This window comes from Macaca nemestrina, chromosome 11 (assembly GCF_043159975.1).
Source record: "Macaca nemestrina isolate mMacNem1 chromosome 11, mMacNem.hap1, whole genome shotgun sequence".
Taxonomy (NCBI): Eukaryota; Metazoa; Chordata; class Mammalia; order Primates; family Cercopithecidae; genus Macaca; species Macaca nemestrina.
In genome coordinates this window covers 103,344,210-103,367,357 of record NC_092135.1, presented here as the reverse complement: position 1 = coordinate 103,367,357, position 23,148 = coordinate 103,344,210, and the positions used below count along the sequence as shown (strand labels likewise).

The window sequence follows — 23,148 nt, the reverse complement described above, 5'->3', positions numbered from 1 at the left end:
GAGTCTACAGAGGCCATCAGGACAAATATCTATTGGCATTTACTAGACTATAGATCATATTCAATAATGCATGGGAGGCCATTATTTGAGCTCCTGGAGTAGGCCACAACAGACCAGACCAAACCAGAATAGAGTCACTCATGCTATGTGCCATATAATCAAATTGAACTTAGAAATGGGTCAGTTTCCCAAAATACGGGAGATTCCCAGCAACCAATCAAAGGAGGACCAGGGACAGGAACTGGAATGATAAAGTCCCTCTACTTTAACCCTATAAGGAATGCAATTTGGAAATGAGCATCCTCTTTTTGTTCCTTGTTTTTGCCTTCTTCAGTCTTGTTCTGCCTATGAAGCTCACACCTTCTGCTCATCTCACTTAAGTGCCTTTCTATTCTATAGATGGGATGTGGACCAATTTATGAATCACTAATAAAAGCCAATTCAATAGTTAGAACTCAATTTGCTGAAATTTTGTTCTTTTTATTTTAATTTTAATTTTTTGAGATGGGGTCTTACTCTGTTACCCAGGCTGGAGTCCAGTGAAGGGATCATGGCTCACTGCATCCTCTACCTCCCAGGCTAAGTCAATCCTCCCACCACATCAGCCTCCTGAGTAGCTGACACTATAGGCACATGCTACCACATCCAACTAATTTGTTTATTTTTGCTTTTTTTTGTAGAAATGGGGTTTTGCCATGTTGTTCAGGTTTGTAACTCCTGGGCTCAAGTGATCTGCCCACCTCAGTCTCTCAAAGTGCTTGAATTACATACACGCCTGAGCCACTATGCTTAGCTGAATTTTTTTTTTTTTTTGAGATGGAGTTTCACTTGTGTTGCCCAGCCTGGAGTACAATGATGTGATCTCGGCTCACCTCTGCCTCCCAGGTTCAAGTGATTCTCCTGCCTTAGCCTCCCAAGTAGCAGGGATTATAGGCATGCGCCACCACGCCTGGCTAATTTTGTATTTTTAGTAGAGACGGGGTTTTTCCATGTTGGTCAGGCTGGTCTCGAACTCCTGACCTCAGGTGATCCGCCCACCTTGGCCTCCCAAAGTGCTGAGATTACAGATGTGGGCCACTATGCCTGGCCGAAATTTTGTTTTTTAATCGTCAGATACCTATTATGACATCAGGCCTGCTGGGGTAACCTCAGCCCAGGTGATAGCAGGACCTTAGCCAGTCTTGTCATAACACATCCAGGGGCAACATCACTCCCAAGATTTTTGAGCATGAGAAACCCTGCTTGGCATTTCATGAGCACTGGAAATGTAATGGGAAGGCTCACTGGTGTGAGGATTATTTGTATTCCCTAAATGTCACTTATATATGGAATGATAGAACTTTCCTTCCTATGTGGAAATTTCAGTTGATGATCACTAAATGAGAACAATTGGTAATAAATACACCCAGCATTCTTAAATGAGATATCTCCTAAGGGTTTCATAAGAGGTGGCCAAAATGGCCCCTAAACCATCATCTCCCATCATTCACCTTCAGCCCATAGAAGTATAGCGATCAATTGATTTGAGAAGAAATTGTAGGAGTAAAGACAGTCATAGAAAGGGGTACTTCTCAGGGAATTTGGAGGTAATTGTATAACAGGAGATTGTCACCCCACTTCCTACTTTTTAATTTTGTGACTTGCAAAAATTGACTGCCTCCTCCCTTCCCCATGCATGACAGCATTCTTGGGAGAGTCTGATGTGTGTTCCTGGAGGAAGAGGCCCAGAGTGGTATGGGACGTGCCGAGAAGTCTGAAGATGCGAGGCTGGTTGGAACATCTCTACGACGGGGTGAGGAGGAGCGGAACAGTGGGAACAAGCTGTACTTGCATCATTTGGAGGGTGGGAGATCAGGAACTCTAGAAAGCCAGGTAGACGCTGTGGCTCTAAGTTAGGCTAGAGCTGTCTCAAACTGGCACTGTCCAAGAAATCTACCAATTGGGGTAAGGAGACTCAGGGGTATATGTCTGAGGTCAGAGGCTTAGGGGAATAGGTTATTGTGAAAATGACCTACATTAGTGACTGGTATAGTAAGGAGCACTCTAAGAAAATCCACAAAAGTAGCCACAAAGGTTCCTCGATGGCCAGATTATACCAGATATGCCAGTTAAGTAAAATTCTATCCTATTGAATCATGTCTTTGTCTCCTGGTTCCAAAGACTGAGAAATGGGAGAAGGTAGAATCCTGCCTCCCACCATACCATAGGATGCACCTTGTGGTTCAGGTCCAACAGACAGAAAGGAAGAAAGCTTTCATTTACATTGGATTGAACATTTTAGCCCCCCACAAACAAGTTGCTTTTTTTTTTTTTTTTTACCCAAAAGTGACCAGAAAGCTATCAGCCAGAAAGCTGAGATGTCAGGGTGTGCAGAAGGCAGCCTCAACAAGGCATACTTGAAGGGGAGAGAAGAAACAGAGCTATTTTCTGACTGTGCCATGTTGAGCCCTGTCTAGTGAATGAATGTATAGCACATGAAATCTTGTCTCACAACTATGCTGGGTCAGTAGAGCAAGTATGCTGGCCTCATTTTAAAAGTAAGGAAAGTAAGGCTCAGGGAAGCTAAGCAATGTGTGTGAAGCCCCATTGCTCATGTGTGGAGAGTCATGGATCCAGACTGGGGCATCTGAGCCCAGATCCAGTGACATCTCCCCTGTATCACAGTACCTCTGGAGGTGACAAGTGATGTGCCCGGCCACTGCACACCTAGAGTCACAGAGGGATGAAGTTCATCTACCCTGACTCCCCTGCTTCAAAAGAGGTATTCCAGAGGTAACACGTAGGGCTTCCCCGCCTCTCACTTTCCCTGTGCTGCCAGAGGAAGTAGTTATTTTCATAACACGTTGGTACAAAGGACTGCAGGCATTGTCCATGCCTCTACTAAGCATTGGCCTTTCTTTTATGGTGCAATCATAGCTCAGCCTTGAACTACTGGGCTCAAGCCATGCTCTGGCCTCAGCCTCCTGAGTACTTGGGACTACAGGCATGCACCACTGTGCCTGGCTAATTTTTTTTTTTCTTAGAAATAGGGTCTCCTGCCTGTAACCCCAGCACTTTGGGAGGCCAAGGCAGATCACTTGAGGTCAGGAGTTCAAGACTCCTGGCCAACATGGCGAAACTCCACTCTACTAAAAATACAAAAATGAGCTGGGCGTTGTGGTGTGTGCCTATAGTCCCAGCTACTCAGGAGGCTGAGGCAGGAGAAACGCTTGAACCCAGGAGGCGGAGGTTGCAGTGAGCTGAGATTGCGCCACTGCACTCCAGCCTGGGCAACAAAGTGAGACTGTCTCAAAAAAAAAAAAAAAAAAATAGGGTCTCCCTAGGTTGCCCAGGCTGGTCTTGAACTCTTGGGCTCAAACAATCCTCCCAGCCCCCCAAAATACTGAGATTACAGGCATGAGCCTCTGTGCCTGGCACAGTGTTGACCTTTCTTTGACAACAAACTTAAGACAGTGTCCTGTCATCACTGTGAGGTTCCCCAAAAAGCTCCTCTGCCTCTGCAGAAAGAGAACAAGTACAGTCACACTTGAGAGCTGCATGCATTTAGCTGAATATGAGGGAAAGTATGCACTATTTACTGGGTACAGACAAAGGAGTGATTTCACCAGGAGAGACAAAATGAGAAACAAACCCAACTTTGCCTTCAAAGCAGGACCATACCTCAGCATGGCACTGAAGCCCTTCTTCTTTATTTTCCTTTCTGGATCTTCATTCTCCTCTTTGCGCTTTTTCTCCTTGACTTTCAATTTGCCCTTTTCCTTTTTCTTCTCCTTCTCTTTCGTTTTTTTGACTTTCCTGGCTTTATTTTCCATGTCCTCTAGCTCTGAGTTCCCCTGAGGGGCAGATTCACAATTCAGAGCTCCCTGGCCGGAGTGAGAGCTCTTATCAGACAGACCGTCTGTACAGAGAAAAAATAATCAATACCCATGGTCAGGGGCACATGCAGTTAGTATATAGAGAAACACTGACATGGAAAATGCTAAAGAATGAATAACAGCACTCTGGAGTTCTACCCTTCCATGTGGTTACTTGTGCCCTTTGAAGATCTGACTGCCTAAATCTGGTTACTTCGAGCAAGATTTGATGCTGGGAGTGGGGACGACTGGTTGCTTAGCTGGTAGTATGAAAGGTTTGATAGGTGTTCAAGCAGTAATCTCTCTGAAAGCTGGCTTGTTAACCTTGATCAGCTCAGAAAGTTCGCATGCTGGGAAACAAACAGGGTGAGGAGGGAGTTTTCAGTACAAAATATCCCAACTGCTTCTACCCAATTAATGCAGTCAGAGTCTTTGGATTGATGCTGCCTCTAATGACTCGAATGAGAATGTCAAGAAATGCATACTTAGTGCTCCTACCCTAAGGGTAAATGACAGTTGGTCCTTGTAGAAAAGTGAAGGAGAACATTTCTTTAGCCTTGCACTGTAAAATAAGTTGCATATTGCATTCTCCAATTCCATGTTCGTTAAGCCAAAGGGCAAAACATATCAGGAAAATGAATTACTTTTAATATCAAAAATATAATTGTGATCCTTAAATCATTTTTTTCTGTAGTTAAGCACACATTCTTGCCCGTGATTTGCAGATAACAATGAGATGAGAAAGCCATTTAAGGAAGCATATTGTCCTACCAGCTTCTATTTCTTCGGGTCCATCGTAGGATTTGTCAATGGCTGCTCTAAAGCTCTCATTGCACCCTCTGCCTCGAACCATGTGTGGCCGGGGCCTGTGAAAAGGAAGGTCATTCTTCCGGACCTCGGCCACCGCAGTCTGCAGACTCTCCAAGGAACTGGACTTTTTCAAACCCAGAGTTGGACCAAAATCTTTGCTTGGAGATTCTGGAAAAGAAAGGACAAAAGGTCACCCCTCTTCTAATGGGGCAGTGTGGTGTAATCCTATTGTTCTAAGAATATTTCTGTCTGGACATCCCAAAAAAGGGGTGTTAAGTGGGTGGGAGTTGGGGTTATATTCCAGCTTTGCCACCTTTTGTGACCTCGAACAAGTGGTTTGACTTCTCTGAGCCTCCGTTTCCTTTTCTAGAGCTGTGATAAGATTTAATATGACTATATGTACATTTCTATGTAGAAGTGTATATGCATGTGTGTCTATAGGTATATACACACACATATGAATTTGAAAGGTTGTAGCTGTTTATAGAGACTATATATGAGTGTGAATGAGAGTGATTTCATATATGTGAGTATACACACATACACACATGCATACTCACAGACACACACAAACATACCAAGCACCTAACATGACGAGAGCTTCTCTTCCAGTATCGTCCTAGCACTCCCACACCTGACAGCTTTTATCATTGCCATGGTTGCTCATGTGATTAGTAAGGAACATACTGGGCATGGAAATAAAAGAACATTGAAGTGACTGTGATTTCTGTAAGTAAACACTTTACCTTACCCTACTGGCTATTAATGTATGGTAACTGCAGTTTATTTAATCAATCAATCAATCAATAATGCAAAGCAAGAAAGAAAAGAACTTTTCCATGTTGATGCTATTGTTCTGAATGTATTCCTGTTTGGGTATCTAGAAAAGGGACAACCTTTTAATGCAATGTAAAATTATAAAACAGAAAATATAAAGCACAACTGAATCTGAATCATCTCTTTTCTGGTATATAATGTTTTTCATTTGTGCGGTTTGCCTTGGCCTCTACCTGCCCCCTCCCACTCCATTCCCTGACCTCCATCCCCACCCCCAGCTAGTCTCCCAATTATCAATAACAGGATTAGGTTATATAAATATTAGCAGCACAAGGATTATCTTTAAGATGGAAGGAATTCTTTCAGGGCTCTTGTTTCTACAGTCAAAGCTTTTCCACCAGAAACACAGCTCATGTTCCTTTCCAGTTACGAAGGAAACTACTGTCATGAAGAGGCTAGACTTGCATTTCTGGAAATAAACGACTGTGTCATTTATCAATAGATGGAGTATTTATTAAGAATTATGTATGTAGGCCGGGCGCGGTGGCTCAAGCCTGTAATCCCAGCACTTTGGGAGGCCGAGACGGGCGGATCACGAGGTCAGGAGATCGAGACCATCCTGGCTAACACAATGAAACCCCGTCTCTACTAAAAATACAAAAAAATTAGCCGGGCGAGGTGGCGGGCGCCTGTAGTCCCAGCTACTCGGGAGGCTGAGGCAGGAGAATGGCGTAAACCCGGGAGGCGGAGCTTGCAGTGAACCGAGATAGCGCCACTGCACTCCAGCCTGGGCGACAGAGCGAGACTCCGTCTCAAAAAAAAAAAAAAAAAAAAAAAAAAAGAATTATGTATGTAAAGTACCTACTTCAATGTTAGCACCTAGCAAGGCTCAATAAACGGCACTACCTTTTATTACTATCATTATTTTTGCTTCTACTATCACTGCCACTATGAACACTACTAGCAGCTTCACACAGGATTAAAGAATACAAAAAGAAGTACAACAAAGCTCTGATGTATATATATATATACCCATGTGAAGTGAAATAGCAATACGCACCTTTTCCTATGATCTGAATGTGTTAAAAATAGTCAACATAATGACAATAATCCTAATAGCTAACAAAGCATGGAGTGCTTACTCTGTGTTAAGCACGATTCTAAATGCCTCACCCACAGTAACTTATGATAATCCTTATAGTTGCTACTGGTACTACCGTTAGCCCCATTTTACAGATTCAGAAATTGAGGCACATAGCATTGACATAACTTGGCTGAAGTTACACACTTAATAAGCATCCAGACCAGGAGCTGGGCCGAGGCAGCCTAGTTCCAGCTTTTCTGCTGTGTACCATGTACTTTACTGTCTAAAGATGTATTTGCTCTGCACCCTCTATCTGATTATGGTCAAATAGCTTAAACTGCCCTACATTTTCCTCATTTCTAAAATAAGAATATTAGGCTAGATTAACCCTGGAGCCTTGTCAAGTAGGCAAATTGCAAAAATTGGATATTGCTTTATAGTTTCATCATTAACTTACAGGAGACAACTTTGCACTTTGAACAATATACAGGATGACAATAAACACTGCATTTTATAAACCCTACTGGCTATTAACGTAGGGTAAGTGCAATTCAATATTCAGTAAATTCAACAGAGTATATTCAATAAGTGCAACAGAGAAAAGACTAAGCCAAAAAAAAAAAAAAACAAGAAATTTCAGGGACAAATTTCAGGTGTTATTTGCAAGTCATAAATACTGAGGATATGTTACTATTAAATCCAGAAAGAGGCATATTTTTTATATTCCCAGGAAGGAAGATAAGTCGAAGAAACAGAAATTGAATAAGATCATTTCTGACAAGAAAACAAAAGGCATCACAGAGGTTTGGGGGTATTGAAGCAATAGTAAAAGCTTTGGAGTTTACAGAAAATATTTTATAATATCAACCCCTAGGGATGTCTGACATGAAGTTTGGTGAAAACATGAAGATGAAAACTATCCGAGAAAGCCCTGATTCTCTGCCAGCAATAGCAACCATCTTTTATTTATTAATTGCCATTCAGGAGATTACATTAGAGCCCAAACTGTAAGCATTCACGTCAACCGTTAGCAATAAATTCTGGGGAACATGAAAGTAAATCGTCCAAGATAGAAGGCACGTTATCTAAAAGGAGCTCATGTGAAGCTCAGCAAGAAGTCATAGCTAAGAAGAAACAAATACACTGTTTCTCATTCTAAGCAAACTGAACATTAAGGATTCATGGATTTTGCAAGATTAATAGAGTTGACAATTAATTCAGTCTGTATAAATAGAAGTCACAAAGTAGAAGCACTAACTGATGTTGGGCAATATTACAACCTAGCTCTATTGGATGTAATACATGGTAATATTAAAAGCAGAAAGGGTGGTTGAGTCCTTAGGTTGTAAATGTAGACTCTGGAGTTTTCAGGATTGGAAAAATAATTCTGTTTATTCCTGGAGAATGCACAGAATGTAGCTGTAGAATAGGGACTGATGTTAGAGAAGAGAACCAAAATCAGGGAAGTCCTTATAAGGATTTACAGATACAGTGAACTGGGGCCTCTGACAAGGACCTTCTCCAGGGATTCCCATGTCTTTCATATGTTTGAGGTCTCCTACAGAAGGTCAAGGTTACCTGCCATGGAAGGGGCATCAGTGTTAAATTCTAACAAAACACTTGGAATAAAATATCCTCCCTGTAAAGACTGTGTGGAGTACAATAAATTGCCACATTCAATCCCTCTTCCCTACTCCTACTCTCACCAATTTCAGTTTAGGTTGATGGTGCGTAGAAAATTTTACAGCTTTTAAAATGAGAAGATTCACTGTCTATGTCTAGCCTCACCATTTACACAAATCACATTTTTTTCTAGGCTTCCACTAAAAGCAGGGGTCTCAAGAAGAGGTCTCTTTTGAGTGAGTAATTTATTGAAATCAAAACCTCAGCCACTCGATCCCATTGAAGTTATCCCAAAATATGATGACTCTTCATATTTTCATCTGTAGCTGATGCGATACTGGTTGTGGCTTCTACGTCCATGTTCTTTAAGATCGAGATGAACGGATCCTCCCCTCACAAACACGAGCTCAACATACACAAGATTTGTGAAACAGATGACACACAATTATCAAGGGTGCTAAAAGAAGGATGTCACATAAAAATTATTCTCAAGGTGGTATAATAAAAACATTCTTAATGTCAGGTGCCAAATTTTCTCTCAAAATTATGGCCTCATATAAAAATGCCACAATTTTTATTTTTTTTTTAAAAAGATGTTATAGCACTTTTAAAGATTCCATCTGTTTCCAAATGAAGGATTGGCTTGACATGGTCCTATATAGAGTAGAGAGAAATTTCAGGGCCATGTCTTCTGGACAAATCAATCCTCAGATACATCCCCTACTACACTCCATTCCCAAAAATACAGCATTATGAAAAGTGAACACACACACACCCCAAGACTAAAGAGTTAAAGAAGCTGTGCCAGGCAAAATGCCCACCATGTCTCCTGTAGGCATAAAAAGGGTGGCAAAAGGCCCATGAGAGAGCTACCACCTAGTTGGAGAGGTGCCACTATGAAACTGATTCTTAAGATGCTGAGAAACTGCTGCCCCAGCCTTCTAGGTATTGTAGAAAGCCTCATTTCAACATGGTATGAAACAGAAGGTCCTTCCTGGAGGACAGTTTGGATGTGGACCTTGGTTTCTCTGACTCAGTCTTGGATTGCTGCCCTTGCCTTACAGCTGAGCACTGCTGTTGCTTCTCCACAGGCAGATGATTTGAATAATAGAGAATAAAACTATCTAGAGGGTAGTGGTTAATACTGAAGGATTAAAAGGAGGCTGTAGAATATCCAAACATTCCCCGCTCTGCTAATTACTTCTTGAGTTAATAACCTCTTTGTGCCTCAGTTCCCTTATCTATAAAATTGAGGATAAGAAAAGCATAGAAGGTGCCTGGCATGTCGTGAGTGCTCATAAAGCATTGGTGGTCATTACTGTCACAGTCACTTTTGTACCACCTCTAAACATTTCAATGAGTGAAATCTTAGATTTGCTGCAATCCATCATCGAATTATTAAATACGACCATGCATTCTACAAACAGCTGAAAAGGACTTCATAAAAAATGCTGTCTTTATTATTCGAAAAGGGAAACAACTTAAACTTTTTTCAAACAATTAAACTCCTTAAATTGTTTTTTCAAACAATGCCTTACACTTCTTCTATTGACATAGGTATATATATGTTCATCTGTTCATCACATATAGAGGCTATTGTGATAAGATAGATTAATATTGGAGTCTTAGTTGCCCTTCTCCTTAGGCTATAATCACTTAATTAGTCTGAGATTTAATTGGCAATGTTTGAACTTCCCACTTTAGCATTAAAAATCTCACAATAAAAGAATGCCTTAATCCACAAGACCAGTAATTGGATCTTCTATTATTGATGAAATTGCTTCCAATACACCCATATTAAAAAATGAGAAATAATTTTAGGGAAGGTATTCACTTCCAGATACATGGCAAGTTTTTCTCCCAGCTAGAGCCTTATAATTAACAAATACTTATGATAAATTAACAATAAATAATGTATTAATTTGTACATTTCAATAACATCAATGGCCCTCAAGGCACTTAGTGAAAATTAATTAAGTTACAGTCTTTCCTTCTAAAATAAAGGGATTGTTTCCCATCGTAAATTAGGGATAAAGATTATTATAACGCCATCCAGGGGTCACAGCATGAGACCTGGCAAGGCTGAGCATTTGTCAAGATAGCTTGCTTTTATTATCAATTTGGCCTTGCCTTATTATGAGCAGTCAACTTGGACAAACACAATAGAAATGCCTTTCCTGCTGCATGGGGAGCTGTGATGTGAAATTAATAAATGTAAAACTCTTTGAATACAAAATTATTGTAAATTCCAAGTAGGAGGCACAACACCACTTTATTCTCCCACATATTTCACTTTGTCTTTTCATTTTAGATTACATTTACTGAAAAATTTCTGTGTTTGATTTTTTTAAAGTAGATTTCCTAGAGGCAAAATGTCTTATATGCTTTACTTGGTATCATTGCAAATCCATTAGCCTTTAAAAAATTCTCTGTAATATCCAAATGTATAATTTCCCAAGTTATGTTATCTGTGTTAACTGTGTTCATAATGGGTCTAATTACCTTCTTGCCTATCACAGTGTTCCAAATATTGATCATCATTCCAAGCTTATCACAGTGCCCTGTTTCCTATTCATTACCATAGGGCATAATGCAATTTGGCTTTACATTATCTGCTGTCATTTGGGTCTCAGTTCTTTTACTGGCAATTTCCAAGTTCTCCAAGAGTGGAATTTTTCTTTTAAGTCTCACAAATCCCAGGGTCTTTAATCGTTTCCTGAAATTTACATCAAAATGTTCAATAATGAACTTGTCATTAAGATTCATACATTTGCATAATCTCCCCTACCCTGTCTTCAAACACTTTATTTTAAAGTGAAACTATCCAGAGAAAATATGGGAAGATTATGCGAACAAATAAATTCCTTGATTATGAGTATGGGCATGGCCCTTCAAGTGTGTTCAAATGTTTAACAAGTATTGCTATACACTTTAACTTTCTTTACTAAAAGTTCCTTCTTTCACAAAGAAATAGTCAAAATTTTATGCCATGTTTAGGTTTCCTTCCTGAACTCAGATTATGTCCCCAAAATGTTACAAATAGTGAATTCATTACACCAAAAATATTCTCATGACATTTTTCTTTCTTTTCTTTTTTTCTCTATCTTACAGATAAGAAAATGTACTCCATGGTTCAACTTAGTGGTTGAACTATTTCTAAAAATACATATATAACTTTATCTGTAGGTAGATTCTGTTAGGGCAGCTGAGGAACCCAGACAACACCAATCCCAGCATGCTGGTGTGTTTTAATCTTCTGTTTTCATTCTTTCCTCCCTTAGAAAGACTCTACTGGATTAAAAAAACAAAACAAGCAAACAAAAAAATAAAAAGTTGCATTCAAGAAAATAACTGAAAAATTAAGTACACAGCATTGGTCTCCAGAAGAGACATGTGGGTACTTATAGGAAAACACTACCTTTATTATTTACATAAGTATCAGAATACTCATTTGAGGGTCAAATAAATGGACCAGTGTGGGAAACTTTCTTACCTGTGACACAGGATCAAAAAATGTTACCTACCTTTCCTAGACTTACTGAGTTTTGTATCCTCAGTACAGAGATCTACTACACAAACATTCACTGGAGGAAAAAAGGAACATGAAGGTAAAGGGTACTTACAACACTGGGGTGCCCCTTTTCTTCAGTGCTGTGAGGCTGAACAAAGTTTTACATGGAGAAACACAGACCACAATTGCTTCACTTTCTCAAAGCCCACATACAGCTTCCTCTTCTTTGTTAATACAACCCTTAGGTTCTTTTCCTGCTTTCTATGATTTAATAATTTCTACCCTACCTATAATTATTCACTCATCTCTATATTTTGCCTTTCTTTTTACAGTAGTTGTTCCTTTTGCTAAACTTATCTTTGTAATATTAACCTTTTCTGCCATTTCTACCTCATGTGTGCTTTAAATAGTCTTATTTTTACCTACTGCCAAGAACACCTTTATTTGCCTTCCACCTCCTCCTCGTATATCTGGGTAACAGGCTTTATATTCTAAACACAGACCATAGTAGTGATTTTTTCCCCTCTCTTTCCTTTTGCCGTTAACTCTTTGTATGTCTTGCTAAAACAGTACATGTTTCTTCTGCTTTTGATTGTTGAGTGGTTTGTATGTTTATGTGGGTTATATACAACAGTACTCTCAAAATAAGGCATATTATAAAGAATTTTAATGTTTCCTCAAAAACCATTAGCATAACATAAAAGGTCAAAGTTTGATTGATTTCTTGGAGGGCACCTACATGAGGGTATCTTTACATATTGTACAGCCTGGGCACCTGTATTTTTTAAGGTCAATGTTATTTTTATAATTTTTTTGTATTTTCCCCCTTTTTATATGTATCCGATTGTACTTGGAAAAAAAAAGGGCATTTCAATTCTCAATTACTGAGTTATTTACCAAACTGATAGAAAGTGAGGTTTTTCAGTTTCATGTTCACATGAATAACAATTTCTCTATAAATATACTTTAAGCAAGGTTTCAATCTAATGTTAAAATGTCAAGCCAAAATCAAGTCAGCCGTTGACAATTATTTACTGGGTATTTTTTGTGGCTCATAACTGTGCTTGGTCCTAAGAGGAATGGAAGGTAAATGTGACTATAACTAACATTTTCTGTGGCTTTACAGTTTACTAAATTTTTTCCTGTACAAAATGAAGTCTAATCACACACAATTGATCTTACCCAAATTCAACTGTATGTTCATGATGAGAGAAATTTAGAAAAAAGGTAGGAGGATGGGCAGGATAAAATCACTTAATGAGAACAATTTCACTTACCTTCCCTCTCAATGAGAGTGTGCCCTTGAGGGACTGTGTGTCTGGGAGGGAACAGGAGTTTGGAGAAATGAGTTGTTCTCTGCGGCTCTTTGCTTGTCTCTCTCATGCTGAGCATCTCACCACCCTGAGTATGATTCCTGTGTTTCAAGATTTATAGTTTTCATGTGTGCCTGAGTTAATTTGGGCTGCTATAACAAAAATACCACAGACTGAGTGGCTTATGAACAGCAGAATTATCTTACAGTTCTGGAGGCTGCAAAGTTCAAGATCAAGGTGCTGACAGATTTGGTGTCTGGTGAGGGCCTGCTTCCTGGTCCATAGATGCCTGTGTTCTTATTGTGTCCTCACATGGTGGAAGGGGCAAGGGAACTCTCTGGGGGCCTTTTTTAAATAAGGAAACTAATCCCATTCATGAGGGCTCTACTATAGCTCTCTGCACCAGCAGAGATGGCATTGTGTGGATGCCACCAAAGTTGCTGCCTGTGCCCTTGGGAGGGGTAGCCTCTGTGATCCATGCTACACTAGGTCCCATTGGAGCTGTACCTGGGTGTGCAAGCAATTTGACGATATAGCACAAGGAACAGAACCTGTGGTGTTTGGCTGCCCTATGCAGAATGCACTGAGGTCCTGAGGGCACCAGCAGCCCTTCCTTCGACACCACTCTGTCTCCAGGGCCCTTGTACTCTGGGCCTGTTGGCAGAAATGATTGTCCTGATGATCACTGAATTGCCTTCAGAGTCATTCTTCCATTGTCCTGGAGAATAGCTCCTGGCTTCTGCTAAGATGGCTGATCCATACTAACCTCCTTGTCAAATAGTTGTTTGACCATATCCTTAGTATTCTTTCCCAAACAGCCTTTTTCAGACTTTTCAATATGGATAGGCTGAGAAATACCTAAAAGCTCTGCTTCCTTTTTGATGGGCAATTCCATCTTTAAGTCATGTTTCTCATCTTCCATTTTACTATAAGCAGTCAGAAAAAGCCAGGCTGTGCCTACGGGTTCAAACAAACTATCTACAATTACATTAATTAAATATGCTATCTGGATTTTAGAGAAATCAGAGAACTTTGCTTACAAATAGCATCAGCTAAATACCCAATTTCATAACTTACAAGTGCTACCTGCCATAAAACACTAGAACAACAACACACTTCAGCAAAGTTCTTTGCCACTTTATATGGAGGATGGTCTTTTCTCCAGTTTCCATGAATCACATGTTCCTCATTTCCATCTGAGACCTCATTAAGAACGGCCTTTACTATCCATATTTCTACCAACGTTCTATTCAAGATTATGTGGGTATCGTCTAAGACGACTGAGAAATCGAGGCTTTCTTTACAGCTCTCCTCTTGTGATGGTGGTGTTGTGGGTGGTGGTGTTTGTTGTTATTGCTGTTGCTTTTTTTGTTTGTTTTTGTTTTTCTTTGGAGCCCTTGCCAGAATCACCTTTTAAAAGTCCAGTCATGACAATGTGGGCTTTTTTTAGTATGCACTTAAAAACTCTTTCAGCCTCTACCCATTATCCAGTTTCAAAGCTGTTTCCATATTTTTAGGTATTTGTTATAGTGTCATTTTACTTCTTGGTACTAACTTTTGTCTTACTCCATTTGGGCAGCTGTAATGAAATTTCATAAACTGGCTTACGAACAACAGAAATGTATTTGCCCACTGATCTGGAGGCTGGGAAGTGCAATATCAAGGCACAGGCAGGTTCAGTGTTTGTTGAGGACCTACTTCCTGGTTCATAGATGGCCATCTTCTTGCCGCGTCCTCATGTGGAAGACTTTTCTGGGGCCTGTTTTATAAGAGCACTAAACCTATTCAAGAGGGTTCCAGCATCACGACCTAATCACTTCTCAAAGACCCCACCTCCTAATACCATCATATTGTGGTGTAGGATTTCAATGTATGATTTTTGGAGGGAAACAACCATTTTGTCTATAGCACTGTGTCACTATCTTTAAACACAAGCCAACTATTTCATCTGGTGTTTGACTGATGAAATGACTCTTTGAAACAGTAATTTTGTATTCTCTATGGTGAATTGAGGGGATTTCCAATGGTATTTTGTGATTTCCCTTCACATTCCTGAGAGGCAGTGCCTCAGTCCTACATCTCATGTAAATTTCAGAACAAACACTCAACCTTTTCCCAATTCTTCTTTTAAGTTCCCTGAGAGTGCAGACAAGGAAATGTCATCCTATTGACTTGGCAAGGCTACTGAGATGCTACATGAGGCTTTCCTGGTCTGACAAACCTTGAGCTGAAATTCCTCCCATTTTCTTTGCTGCCTCAGAAATAAAAGATTAAACACCTAGCTTAGTCAAAGACATTCTAGTCTCTGTGTAGAACAAATGTAAACACTCGTGAAACAATAACACCAGAGAATCTACATGGAGGAGATCCTTAAAGCTCAAGAAGGACCCATCTCAGGGGAATACAAGACCCCAAATTTTAGAAAATAAATTGTTTGTACATACACCTGGATTTATCTGGATTCATATTTCCAATGGTAGCCATGTTACCTGTTTACTCAGCTAATTAACTGCATCTTTGGCATTCACTCATAATTTACTCTTTAAAGCAATTGCTATTACAAGCACAGTCTGACATTAGACATCTTGGGTTCTCTTAGTCCATTTTTTGTTGCTATAACTGAATACCTGAGAATGGGTAACGTATAAAGAAAAGAAATTGACTTCTTTTAGTTCTAGAGGCTGGGGAGGCCAAGGTTTAGGGGCCACATCTGGTGAGGGCCTTCTTGCTGGTGGGGACTCTCTGCAGGTTCCCAAGGCAGCACAGTGCATCACACATTGAGGGGGGCTCATGATAGATGGCCAAACTAGCTTTTATAACACACCATTCTCATGATTACTAACTCACTCCCTCAATAACCCATTAATCCATCAATCCATGAATGGTTTAATCCACTAATTTATGAATGGGTTAATGGTGGCAGAGCCCTCATGACTCAGTCATCTCCCAAAGGTCCCACCTCTCTCCACACTGCTGCACTGGGAGCTGCGTCTCCAGCACATGAACTTGTGGGGGACACATTCAACCATAGCAGTTTTATGCCCCAGCTCCACCCATATACTATTTGTGTTACTCTAGGTGAGGCTCTTACCTCTCAGTGCCTCAGTTTCCTTATCTGTAAAACAGAGATAATGATAGAACCTCATTTTTGGGGTAGTTGGAAGATTATCTGATACAGAACTTTGAACATGATACCCGGAACACAGCAAATATTCAGTAAATGTCAACTCTTACCATCATATTTTTTTGGTGAACAAAATGTACACCCATTAGGAGGATTCTCTATAATCAACAGAATGACAAGAGGATTTCTGCTTCCCTATTCATACATTGTAGGACAGGGTCATTACTAGCTCTGAATTTTCACTCTTTACTGAAAACTTCTACTTTTTTTGGCCTAAGATTTCTTATTACTTTTCAAATCATCTTCTATCTCCTTCACTTCTACCAGTAGCCCAAATACACTTGTTTATTTCTTGCAAAGATATTTTTCATGAAAAAGTAAAATGCTAAAATAATTTCCTGAGAATAACTATGCCAGGGACAGCAAGTAAATAACTATTTAGTTTCTTTCAGTCTTCTCCATCAGACTAATCCACGACACCATCAACAGAATTACAAATCAGACAAGGTCGTGGACTTTTGGGATCATTGGCCAGCAGGTATCTCTGCAAACCACGTACCAAGAATGCTGATGTAGAGCACAGTTAAGGGCTGGAGTATTTTAGGCTTGGAGAAGTCAGGGAAAAGAAAGCACAGTGTGACTATGAGTCACTGGGTAAGACTTCATGCATGATGTGGGTCATATCCTTGAAGATGGATGGTATATAGGTAAGAGAAGTAGGAGGTGGACAGGCACACCACTTAGAGGAAAAGGCACGAGGAAAAGTCCAAACACGTCTACGGGGGTCGGGGACACAGGGAAGATGGAGTGACTAGTAACAAAAAACAATGTGGTAGAGATTGGTGGGAAATAAACATGGTAGAAAGGATAAAGTAAGACTTGAAGGGCTTTGAAATCTGGCTAAGAAGGCAAGGCCCAAATTAGGGGACAACAGAAAGCCGTTAAGTTTTTTTTTTTACCAGAGGAAATGCTCGATGATATTGGTATTTAGAGAAAAAATAATATGGAAGGCGTACATGGAATAAATTAAAGGGAAGGGAGAGTGCTATATTTTGCAGCAATGGAACTCATTGCTAATAAAATCTCTTGCTCTTCCTTTCTTTTTACAATTTCAAATTTCTTCTAATTTCTTCATATACATTTTTAGCATGGTTAGTCATCTGTCCTCAAAATGAACAGAATGATTTTCCCCAGGTTTTTCTCTGACGAGGAGGGATAGGGTGCAGAAACACATCTTAATGCACTTGGGAGGCAGGAGGTGCTCAGGGTTATGTGTCTGGGTGGACGGGACAGGGGGCACTGCCTGCTACCCCTAGGCTTCCTCCTGCCATGGCTTCATTGTGACTGCTGTGGCTGGACCCTTTGCTATCTCCTCATAAGCACGCTTTACTATATTTGGTAATATATAATGATTAATGGGCAGTAAAACTAATAACATGGGGACATACAAAATAAATGAGGTGGCAAATATGAAAAGGAAGTACCACTTAATGTTGTTGTGAAATCTGACAGCATACTGGAGTTTCCCAATAACTCAGCCTGAGGAATCTTTGCCAGTGGGAAACAAGGTTACAAGAAGGTGATACTTCCATTAATAACCTTCCCTCGGGGAAGTCTATGATCAGTGTTTCTTGTACTGAAATTCTTGCTGGGTTGTACTGAGATGTCAGGGTACATGGAAACTGCTTTACTCTACCTCAGAGAAGCGCATGGAGAAATAGCAAGAGTGTCACGACTCTCCAGTTATCCTAAACTGTCTCTCTTTTCTCCCCCGAGTGCTGACATCCATTCTTTTTCCTACCCGGCACCCATTATTCTATCTAAAATGAGCATCGTGGCTTTCCTTGGTGTACTACGCCTCCTCAACTCTCATTCAGTGCCTACGACCCAGACATGACTAATTAGTGCATTTCTTCCCCCTGGTGAGCTCTGGGACAGCTACTGACACACACAGGGCTAACTAGAACTAAGCCTGGTAGAGTGAGCAGTCTTTGTTACTGGGGTTACTGGGAGAATCTAAGCCTGGAGCTTCTGGCAATCATATTGCTTTTCTGTAAGAATCAAGTCCAAAGAGAGGAACCAGAACTGCACAAGAGAGTACTGCTGACATGGAGACCCTGGGTGCAGCTCCATTTCTTTGTGGATGTTCCTCTGAACTTTTTAGTTGCTAGGAGTCAACAAATTATCTTTGCAAAACTAGTCTGACATTGTTTTCTTTCCATTGTGACCCACAGTCTTGACTTCATATTCTATTCTCCAATCTCTCATCCACATAACAATCCACGTTACCACCAGTTGTTTCTACTCAGGTCAGATACTTGAGGAACAGGGCAGACTGCTGGTGAAGGAATGGTGAGTACAGAGTTGACCACACCAGTGAGAAGTGTGTCTGACACCAGCTTATAGACAGGCATGTTCTAGTCTGTTCCTGCATGGATTTTACAAGTGATAAATCTTCTACATTGAGAAGAGTTTTATTACATTGGTTTGCTCACCTTGACCCCTGACTCCTTTGTGAAGACAGGACCATTCTCCAGATCATTAGTAATAAGTAGAGACATACTACCAATGGTTAGACAATTTAGAAAAATAGAATGGCTTTCAAAAGAGAGGTAAAATCAATTCTTGCTATGGTTGACCAGGGGTTCAAACAACCGATCTACAATGACATTAATTAAATATGTTGTCTGGATTTTAGAGAGATTGGAGGAAACCTGGCATCACCTTTAAGAGCTAGTTGTTCCCATAGGTATTCTCATGACTACTCAACAGAGGCCTCTCATTTAGGAGGAGAGAGACCTGTCTCCCAGGAATGGGGGTGTCTATTTCTGGAGAAGGGTTTGTGTTTTATCACTGTGTTTGTTTTAAGTTTCCCTTTCACAGAAATTTCCAGACAAACTGTGAATTGGAAACTTTTCTGTAAATTGACTCTAAGGAAATGATGGACTAAAAGCAGTCTAGGGTGCTTAACAACAAAGATTTGTGTAGGAGGCATGTTCAGTGGGGACTTGGAATTTGAAGGCTTAGAATCTAAGGAAGTTACTTAATCTCTCTGGGCTTCAGTTTCCACATCAGTAAAAGTGGGATAATGGAAAAATCATATTGATGATGACAATGGTGATAAAAAGAGCAGCAGCTATCTCTGTACCAGGCACATTCTTATATATATCTATTAACTCGTTTAATTACATGAGGTATACACTAATATTATCCTCATTTTATAGTTGAGAAAATTGAGGCACAGATAAAGTAACTTGCCTAAGTTAATAGGGATGCCAATAGCATAAGTTTTTGTTACGATAAGATGAAATTATATATGTATGAAAAATTCGCAAAGCTGTAAAGTAGTCTATATACATGTAATATGTTGCTACTAATTAAAAAGGAGGCTATTTTCCTCCAGATCTGCAGGATGTGGACTCAACTCATCAAAAGACAACATGGGTATATCTTTGTGAACACCTGTTCTCAAGGAACAAGCAATCTACATGAAGGTCAAAATGCAAAACTCAAAAGCATCCTCAAACAAGGTGGGATGTGGCAAGATACAGAGGGAGTGGCAGAAGTCAGAGGAGAAAAATGATGACTCTAGGCTGAGACAGATCCCTTGGAATTGAGCAGCATCAAACAGAGACGGCCCTGGAGACAGAATGGGTGAGAGCTGAGAACATGGATCTGCCAAGGGGCAGCAAGCCCAGTCATGTGTCCACTGCAGAGTGCTCATGGGGCCTGGGAGTATAGGAATGAGGTTGAACAGAGAGAATGGGAAAAGACCAATAAGGACCCTAGTGGCCAGATGAACAGGTTTATGACGCCCACTGGCAATAAGGCGCCTCTGAAGTCTGTGACCCTGGATCCAAACATATTCACTCTAACACACATGGACAATAGGTAAGGCAGGGCCTTCTATCTATACCATGCCCTAGGTAGGATTCAATTGCTCTGAGTGGGTATTGCCTCAGTACCCTAAATTCGGATGGATGTTTTGCTCTGAGAGAACAACAACAATAATAATAATGATAGTTAATCTTTATTTAGAACTTACCATGGTACAGTCTCTGTGCCAAATGCTTTGCCTTGTCTTGACAGCCCTACAGAGGGGGTAATATCGTTACCTGCCTTTTATAAATGTCAGCCTCCCAAAACAGAAGCCACAGTTCTGCCCTGCACATCGTACAGCCCTATTTTACTTTTCATTATTACTTATAATAAACATATAAAAACACAAGACTTTTCTAAAAAGGGTTTATATCAAAAAAAGAAAGGAACACTTGGTTCACTGCTAATACTCCCACAAAAGAAAAAAAACTGTTTTGTGCTTATTTTAAAATCAAATTTTGAGCAATGTGACATATTTTTATATTCCCTGCCTTGTTCTGGGTAAAAATTTAGGAAGGAGCTTGTGATGCATCATTAAATAGTTTTTCCCATCATTTGATGACTGAGTTATTGGCACTAGATATAGCCATGGGGGGGAAAAATAAATGTTTATGATGATTTAAAAGACCAATTACAAGCCTCTGCCTTATTCCTTACTCAGCATCTTGCATGGCATGTAAAATGGTAATGAAAAAAAATATTACATTTGAAATTTTAGCTGAGCAGAATGTCAGTTTTCAGATACACTAAAAGAATAAAAAACATTAGGATACCATTAACAGTTTCAGAGTAATGGAAGCAAAGCAGGATTGTTTTCTATTATTATTATTACTGCCATTAATGGGTCAGAGCCTTCCAAGGGAGTAAGGCTGGGGACAACCCAGCCACTTTCAATAGAGCATTAACTCTTTCAGGTCAAAAGGGGCCCATTTACAGGACGGCAGCAGTCATTTAATGAATGATACCCTTGTGGCCTCGAAGAATTTATCTCCTGTCTAAACAGTCTTGCTTACACATTTCTATTTTCTGTATTCTATTCCAACAAATATTCCAGTAAGAGAAAAGGTTAATTTGCAGATAATTATTTAGGGAGGGAGGGAATATTTTTTAAAGCAGAAAAACAAAAACAATCCGTCACAGAGCATCAGTCACCGTGTGCAAATCTGGAAAAGGATAATGAACCTCATGAAGTAACAGAATTAAAATGAAAAATTAGAGGTGCAAGATGGAACGATTTTCTTTCAAGGGAAGCTTGGTGAAATAATTTTTTTCCCCTTTGTTCGCTTTGTGCAGTTTATATGTGACTAAGTACAGCTAATCCTGTCTCTTTTCAAACGTTAATGTCAGCTACTAGAATAATCTGCTTTCTTGATTTAATTGCATAGTTTAACCTCTGACATAACCTTTTAATTCACACCATGACAGCCAACCTTACAGAAAGTTTTTCTAGAAATCTGAGTAACTTCCCCAAGGTAAGAGCTGCTTTCCCTCTTGTGGGGGTAAAGGGGGGCATTCTGCCCAAGATCATCAAATTCACCAGCTGCTCTGGGTGGAAAGGCCGCTGGCTTACTTCAGGGAAGAGGGGAGTTTATTAGAATGTCTGGTACAGTGAAAGCTGGCTGCACAACAATGTGAACGTATTCAACACTATTGAACTGTACACTTAAAAATGATTAAGATGTTAAATTTTGTTTCTGTATATTTTACTATAAGTATTTTTAACAATTTTAAAATTCTACATACTGTTATTCAAAAGGAAGAGTATGATATAGAATATCGATCAGACCATAGTTTGGGTAATGAAAGTGTTCAGGTCCATTTTGATTCAAGTAAGGTCATAGAAAAAGAAAAGACTAAACATGCTGCTGTTTAGTGAACTGAATTGCATTTAGGGACTTGAATTCATAAGAATGTGTAAGCCTGGGCAACAAAATGAGACTCTGTCTCTACAAAATAATAAAAAAAATTAGCCAGGCATGGTGGTGCGTGCCTGTGGTCCCAGCTACTCAGGAGGCTAAGGCAAGAGGATCCCTTGAGCCCAGGAGGTTGAAGCTGCAGTTGAGCCATGTTCGCACCATTGCACTCCAGCCTGGGAGACAGAGTAAAGACTGTCCAAAAAAAAAAAAAAAAAAAAAAAAGTTTGGCTTCTTGAATTGCTAGGACAGAAGTCTCTAGCCATAGGAATAGTGAAGGATACTCACACTCTGAAGGGTTCAGTTTTTATATTGTGAACAAATGTGAATCTGAAAGAACCAATCCTTCAAGATGAATTACGAGTGGCTAACTGGGCCTGTATTTAAGATAGACCCAAGCAGTCATTTGCTGAACAGTGTTTATACACTTTCTCACTCTGGGTTTCCCAAAACCCCACACCTTTTTAACTCTGGAACTTTCAGAATTTGCCTGAGTCAACTATTAAGAGTCAACTTGTAGACATCACTTGAATTAATGAGTAGCTGGCTTCTTAAAATGCTAGGGCAGTTTCTGGCAATAGGTAGTATAAGGATGCTCAAGTACACTATTATCAAGAATGAAAAGAAAGAGACCAGGAAGATGAAAGAATAATCCAAGTCCAATCACATATTATTTTGGATTAAATTTCTCTGCAAAGAAATATAAAGTGAAGAAAGGGGGAACATCTCTTCATTCAGCATCTCTCTTTTGTTGATGTTTTTGCTTAAATTCTTTCAATATCTTTTTATATCTTGAAATTTTCTCCTACGGTGAAATGATCATTCTTTGCTTATATCACCTTCCTAGTGCTGTATTAGAGTTTTGCCACATGATCAAATAAAAAGAGGGATAACATTGAAAAAAATAATTTGTTTAAACACACATTTTTGACAATTAGAAAATGAATGGGAAATTTTCAACAAAGTGAACAAAAGCTACTGATGTGTATAAGTTAAAACCAGGAAGCCACAGAAGTAGAATTAGTTTCTTTTTGTCCTCTTCTTCAACTACAAGGCATTCTCATGTATGCATGCATTTCAGGGATAAACTCATGTATAAAATTTCTTTTTCTTCCATTTTTTTATGGTAAAATAGGTACTTTTAGTGTAGACAACCTGTCCAGGAGTTTCATCACTGGGCTATTTGAAGATGAAATGGTTTTGATTTGCTGATTGATACAAAACAGTTGCCTGCCTTCTGAGTACAGGTTATAGTGCCTT

The 23,148-nt window shown here is 39.7% G+C and overlaps 1 protein-coding gene and 1 long non-coding RNA gene across 6 annotated transcripts in view; one reads left to right on the top strand and one right to left on the bottom strand.

Moving 5' to 3' along the window:
- Positions 1-23,148, bottom strand: part of LOC105468044 (par-3 family cell polarity regulator beta) — a 1,086,746-nt gene that overhangs the window by 321,917 nt on the left and 741,681 nt on the right. For all 5 annotated transcript variants that reach the window (XM_071073272.1, XM_071073273.1, XM_011717972.3 and 2 more), the window contains 2 exons: positions 4,626-4,832; positions 3,661-3,898 (listed from right to left, as the gene is read on the bottom strand). In XM_071073272.1, coding sequence (XP_070929373.1) covers positions 3,661-3,898; positions 4,626-4,832 — 445 coding nt within the window. The remainder of the gene's footprint in view (positions 1-3,660; positions 3,899-4,625; positions 4,833-23,148) is intronic.
- LOC139357198 (uncharacterized) lies at positions 1,466-4,689 on the top strand. Its single transcript, XR_011609993.1, has 3 exons — positions 1,466-1,586; positions 1,683-1,792; positions 4,580-4,689. It is a non-coding gene; the product is annotated as an uncharacterized lncRNA (long non-coding RNA).